Raw genomic sequence first — 7,144 nt, 5'->3', positions numbered from 1 at the left:
GGCGCATACTTTGAATAAAATATTTGTTATCATTCTCTTGAAATAAATGTGTTTTTTTCTTGAAAAAATACCGGTTTCATATGTATACACCTGGTAGTTCACAAGTTATGAGGTAGGAATTTCCGTCCTGAGATTTTATTCATTAAACCATTTTTTAAATAAAAATTTCGAACATACTATTACATTAGGATTGATTTTTATTTATTAATTATTAAACTTAATTTTATGTTGAAATCAATTAAAGATGCAACTGATTTATAACAATAGAAATCTTGTTAATGCTTCAACCTCAAGATGATTTCGATTCCTATTTCTCGTTTGTTAGAAAACCAACGATTGTTGCTTTTGTGTCTAGTTCTTTATTTTCATTTACAAAAAATACGTTTTAATTCGTCCGCGTCAAGTCTTCTCATTTTTATAATAATACTTAGGCAAGCAAAATGTTTTTTAAAATCTGGTATCCTTAGTTATAACTCGAATTCACCCATACTTTGCATGTCAACTTTAACAGCGGAAAATGTTAAATATAACAAAATTTAACTTCCTTTTTTTCTGTGAAACGACCAACTTTTCAGTAGTAGCCTAAATTCTATTAATTATTTGTAATAGGCTTCAAATTTTACGATTTTTAATGCAATGTGAGAAGATTGTTTTTAATATTGTTTCATTGTTATTAATAAAAGTAATCAATTTAATTTATATGTTTTATATGCTGGAAAGTAGGGAAAGCCTGACCTAAATTTGTATTGAAAAAATGCGGAAATAGTTATTAAGATCAGGGTCTGGGTCTGGGTTACCTTACCTCACCATGTATCGATAAAGGTGAAAACTTCCCTTTGTACATGAGTATTTATTAGTTCCAGTCGCTGATGTAGAGAGGCCATGTTTGAAGAAGAGACACCAGAATATTAGCAAACACGGAAAAAATATTGAGCTGTGACAGGGATATTATTCCCCATTATAGCTAAACATTTAGCTCAAAAAGAACGAAGGGATTAAGAAAGATCCCTGGATCAGCGAAAATGATTATCCTTGACCATTTTCCATATACTAGGGATATCGTCTAGTCAAACCCCTAATAAGTATAGCTATAATAGGGATATTACGAATAGGTGTCTGAAGGAATTATCGGAAGAGCGCCGGTGCATTGTGGGAGTAGCGAAATAAAATAGCGACGGTCTAAAGCTGGAGCAGTGACAGTTCAGATTTACTTTGGACAATTAAACGCTTTTTACCACATGAAATGTGCGCGAATGTTAATAATAAATAGAGTTTATGATGCGGTAATAATAATTTACAATTGTTTCGATTTTAGGCGATAACAATATTGAAATATCAAGAAACGCGATAAAAACAACAAACTTGACCTCCAAATGCATTATACGGATTTCAGGGAAATTCATTTTCTTGATACCAGACCAAAGATTAGGTACTGTAAGTTCAAATATTTCTATAACAACTAAATTTTTTTTCAAATTTAAAGATAATAAAATTACACATAATCTGTCGAAAATAATAAACTCTCCAACTTAACCCAGTGGGCACAAAATTTGGCGACGTTTATACAACATCGTTAAGACATCTTTACGGCAATTTTACGACATCCTATGTCCATGTCGTTTCGGTTTCTTTGGGATATCGTAAAGACATCGTCAGATCATACGACTTATTTACGATATCGTAAAGAGACCTTAACGACATGGACATAGGATGTCGTAACGTTGTCGTAAAGATTCGTAACAACGTCGTAAAGACGTCGCCAAATTTTGTGCCCACTGGGTTAGCAATTTTGTCCAAATTACTAATTTACGAGAACAGTTTACATAAAGTGACTAAATGTTTAACTCTTGTAACTAAACGTTTTACCTAATCTAAGCGGGCACTTTCTTTGTGTTTAATATATTCTCGATTCACTCATTCACCTTAAGAATTTTTTCCGTGTAGTGATTAGCATAGTGTTAAACCCCCATGCAACTATAAAAAGGTCCGAAAAGGCAATTTTGATAAAAACTTTTGTTTAAAAAGCGACCAGCTTGCATTTTTCAAGAACAGAGCGAGTAAAGAGTAAATGCAAGAGAAAAGAAGTGTTGATAGTGCACGCAAATATTAAATTTACCAAAATGTCAAATGTAAGTACTTCAAATTTAATTGCATTCTGCATCGATTCTATGAATAGAGAATAACATTACCATTGGGAGTAATATGTGGAACAGGGAATAGAATCTTCAAATTAATCTAGAACTCTCTCGTTATTTATTTAAATAACGCGTTCGATCCGCAACACTTCTACGACCTAGGTTGCTGATCAATCTCTCTAGCAATCATTCCAAGTGAACAAACTCACAAAGTCTTCATCTGGGGCTCTCCACTTTTGTCCATTAGTATCCAAGCTCTATTGTTTCAGGCGTCATTTACTCTCCTGACACTCTTTTTATTAACTAGTTGCCGCCAAACTTTTCTTTCCTGGCTTACTCCTCTAGCTTCCTTCACGTCCATGCATTTTTTCGTGCAAGATCTCTTGTTTCTGTGACTTCTTATGTCCCTTCTAACTAGGGTGTCAGTCACATATTCTAACCATTCTTTCCGCGGTCTGTCTCTGGGCAAGCTGCCATTAACTTCACCTAGATATACTAGTTTCATTATTAGTTCATTTGTCATTCTCGATATTTCCGTCCTTAGTGAATAAGCTACCAAGGAATACGAACTTATCAACTAGTTCAAATCTCTCATTATTTAATACAATGATGCATATTGTTTTCTCACTCTTTCCTTCAAACACCATAGTTCTTCCTTATTTGCGTTATGTCGGGGCCCATGCTCTCCATGCTTGTATTCGGTTTGTTGAACACTCTTTGCAAGTATTCGATTTACTCTGCCATAACAACCTTATCATCTGCAAACACTATAACCCACGTACCCTTACTGTTTTGAGAGCCACACCTTCGTCATCGAAAAGGGCCAATCTTAAACAAAATATCGAAAGATTCACTCAATTTCCTATTTACCCTGACACTCGTTCTTCTACCCGTGTTTATTGTTTTTATAGCTTGTAGAAGCTCACCATTAAACTAAAATTAGCATCTTATGAACATAAGCCCTATGCCAGTGTATTGAGAATGACACATAGTTCAACCTAGTGATTGGAATTTTCTTATGATTTTCCTTTTAACTGCCCGTGAAGAAATTGTCAGATCTTTTCGCGATTACCGATCAGGTCCGGATCAGTCTGACATGATCTGGCGCGAGTAGGGCTAATTTGCGTGGCCCGGAGTCGTACCAGACCGGGTTGGCCAGGTGCTGAGTTAAAGATGGTGTAAATATCCACAAATCTCCCCTAATTTAGAGGAGTTTTAAAACTTATTGTTTTTCTTCTCTAATTAACACATACATTTACACAAAGTTGATAAGTACTTTTAATTATAAAAAGGAATAGTGTATTTAAGACGGATAAGCACAGGCCTCAAAATATCTTAAGAGGATCCTGAACCTGGGTTTTCCCCAGCCCAAATTTCTGACCTGAACCCTCGAAGCAAAATCAAAAAAATTTTAATCCTCTATGCAATTCCCTGCTCCAAAGTTAAACTTATTACTATTGAAGGATATTTTTGTTCATATTTAACTATTTTATTAAAAATTATCTTTCTTTGCATAAAATTAATTCCTTTGGTTCAAACTTAGTTTTCTTAAATATATTTTTTTTCTTTGAACATCAATCTTTATCAGTTTAAAATTCAACTATTTGTTAGAAAAGTTCTGTATTTTGTTGAAATCTCGCTTTTTTTTTGTTTAAAATTAATTGTTTTATCTAAAAATGTTGCTATTACATTTTTGGCTGAAATCCAAATTCCCATGATTTATTTTCAGCTTTGCTTGACCAAATTTTACGGTCACTTAGGATAAATTCTTTCCCACATAGGACAATTTTCGCTAACGCGAAAGACTGGAGTGATAACCGAAAGAGTACACGTCAGTAAAGTAAAGAGTGGACGTAATTAAAAGGAGTTCAACCTATTTATTTATATGTGGTAGTTATTTAATTTAAAATACCGCATAATTTAGAACATGGGTTTGAAACAGAAATTGATTGGGGCCAGATCGGGGACCGACTTGAAATCCCGATCGGGCTATCCGGTTCAGCCCCGACCGGGGCGTGCGTTTCATGACGGATCTGGCCACGTTCGGATTACCCGATCTGGGCCCGATTAGGTCCCAAACGTCCCCGCCCGGGGCCACGGCAAAATTTATGCACAGGTGAGTAACCATAGAAGGAAAAAACACGAAGGTTTCCTGAAAATGTCAGTATTTTTTCCAATTCACTTTTTAACGGGAGCCCCGAAAATATGAAAGAAGAGAGAGGACCAAAAGGTTTCTACACTTTCACACGCTTTCAGTTGATTGACGTCGGGTTGAAGCGTTTTAAATTTTCTTGTGTATGTTCTTTCAATGTATTGCGTTTTCCATAGCTTCATCTTAGTAATACTTTGAACATAAGAACTAAATGATAACATAGATAAATGTCCGTTTGGCTAAAAATAAATATTTTCAAATATCGCCTATTTCACTGAAAAGAATACAAGGTATGCATGCCAAAAAGAACAATTGATGGGCATGAAACTTTACAAATAAAAACAGCCTTTTTTGGACCAGCTTATGATTCAATCTAGAAATTTTTCTTAAATTTAAATTTTTTATCTCAACAGCACACACTTTACTATGCGATTGATAAATATATAAAATAACATTTTTTCTCCGAATTGATAGTGCTATCAGCTATTATAAATTTTAATAAACGTAACGTGTTTTGTAAATCTAGTAATTATTAACCAATTTAGCTAGAATGTACTATCTGTCTAAAAATATAAGCACCTCGATTTTTGTACAGATTTTCGAGAAAATCTCAGTAGAAAAAATTCTGAAAATATTAGACAACACGCATATTGCTGTTGAAGGGTTTGTCAATACTAATACAGAGTTTCAAATTGTTGACATGATTAGCGATTATTTCCTAGTGAATGAAATGTGAAAAAGTACCATAATCATATTCTCATTCCCGAACACTCAACTTTGAATAGCTCGAAGACACTGAAAGTAAATTATGAGAATTCTGAAAAAAAAGATGTGGCTTCATTGATCCTTTCTGTACGCAATGGTGAAATTTAGAGCCAAAATAACTATTTGTTAATAATTTGTCAACAAAAACGCAGGGAGGTCTCATCTCCGAAACTAAGGAATGTACAGAGATGATTCTTGAAGCAAATTACACATTTTTGACTTTTGACAGTTTTGTATGTATTTTTAACTAGCGAAAAATTGCACTTGGATGATTAAAAAATTAGTTTTTTTTGTAAAAATACAAAAGATTACGATAAGCGAGGCAATCAAATTCTCCGCAAGGCACTTTGCTGGTGCTACTGCTAGGCGTGCAATACGACCTTGTCTCGTACGCAGACTGTCTACACAGTCCCTAAGTCCTGATGCAAAAAGAAGGAATAAAATTGCCTCAATTATTGTAAAGTCTTTTGTATTTTTCCCAGAAGAAAGAATTTTGTAATTTGCTTCAAGAATCATCTCCGTGCGTTACTTAGTTTGGGAGATGACACCTCTCTACGTTTTTTTTAACAACTTATTAGCAAATGATTATTTTTGGCTCTAAATTTCACCATTGTGTACAAAAAGGATCAATAAAACTATACATTTTCTTTCCGAATTTTCATAATTTATTTTCAGTGACTTCGAGCTATTTATTCAAAGTTGAGTATTCGGAAATGATAATATGATTATGGTACTTGATTATGACTTCGAGCTATTCAAAGTTGAGTATTCGGAAATGATAATATGATTATGGTACTTTTTCACCTTTCATTCTCCAGGAAATAATCGATAATCATCAGAACATTTTGATACTCTGTATCAGAATGGGCGAAACCTTCACCTGTGACATGCATATTATCTCGTATTTTTATAATTTTTTTCTACTGAGATTTTAATGAAAATCTGTACAAAAGTCGAGATGCCTATATTTTTTGTACAGGTAGTAGTGTGGTCACTTTTATCCAAATGTAGTTCCATCAGCCATTTTTAAAACATTGCAAATTTTGAAAAACATCACATGTTTTAAGTATTTCCTAAAAATACATACTAATATATTCATTACTTAAATAATAATATTGAGGAATGACATTTTCATTGCCGACTATGTTAGCGCAGTTCATAAGACAAATTTCAAATTACCCCAACTTGTTCTTAAAATAAGGTATGTGTCAGCACGCGGTTTTGAAAAAGTACACAGAAAAAAGATGGGCTAGCTTTTGCTGCATCATTTTGTTTCAGCTGTATGTCACTTAAAGAGTTACCTAGGTAACTTCATGCAATTGTCTATATTGTTTAAATGTCTGGTGAATGGAAAAATTCTAAAAAGTGTTTAAACCTCGTTCTCATTATATGGTGTCAGAAAATACAACAGACCATTAATATTTTTGTTAAATCCGTAAAAATATTACCCAAAAAGTTTCCATCCTTTCGTTCAACACAGTTGTGTCTCCTTAATATTACCTTGTAGACACTCTAATGTATGAATTTAGGCCACTTTTTTATATATAATTAAGTTTAAAATAATGAATATAATGAAGGACATATGCAAACATTTGGATTGATTTGTAATTTTGTAAAAGAAAGTTGGTACTCACCTCGAGTATGGATTCAAGTATGGGGTCCTGCATGGTAGTGGTCCTGTAGGAGGTGGTGACTCCGACAGCAGATCCAGTACCCAGCAGATGAGCCTGAGGTGCCGTGGAAGCGCCACCTCCAACGCCACAGCACTGCAACATCCCTGAGTTCTGATTATCGCCTCTCGCTAGTCCTATCGTTAATTCTATCGATCTAGTTCATATCTACGAGTAGTCTATCTTAATTAATAGGAGGATTCCACGACGGGCCTTCCGCATCGTGCCACACTTTAGGGCTAGGGTCGAGGCAAGTTGCTAGTCTCTCATATATCTCTACTACAGGAAATAAACATCTTTTAACATACTCTCCCGATCCCTTGCTAAACTTAGTAAAACAATAATAATTCAACTAACTCCGGATCAATGAATGCTTTCCTATAATTTCCCGGTCATCCCTGCTACTTATAGATTATATGTAT

At 34.2% G+C, this 7,144-nt stretch overlaps 1 protein-coding gene across 1 annotated transcript in view; it reads right to left on the bottom strand.

The window, feature by feature from the left end:
* The window catches only part of LOC117170250 (peripheral-type benzodiazepine receptor-associated protein 1-like), a 212,871-nt gene extending 206,044 nt beyond the window's left edge, over window positions 1-6,827 (bottom strand). The window contains exon 1 of the mRNA XM_033356885.1: window positions 6,687-6,827. Within this exon, the coding sequence (XP_033212776.1) occupies window positions 6,687-6,827 (141 nt within the window). The remainder of the gene's footprint in view (window positions 1-6,686) is intronic.
* Window positions 6,828-7,144: the final 317 nt, after the last annotated feature.

Source organism: Belonocnema kinseyi, chromosome 3 (genome assembly GCF_010883055.1).
Source record: "Belonocnema kinseyi isolate 2016_QV_RU_SX_M_011 chromosome 3, B_treatae_v1, whole genome shotgun sequence".
NCBI classification, from domain to species: domain Eukaryota; kingdom Metazoa; phylum Arthropoda; class Insecta; order Hymenoptera; family Cynipidae; genus Belonocnema; species Belonocnema kinseyi.
The sequence above is the reverse complement of the archived record's forward strand: the minus strand, read 5'-3'. Positions and strand labels throughout refer to the sequence as shown.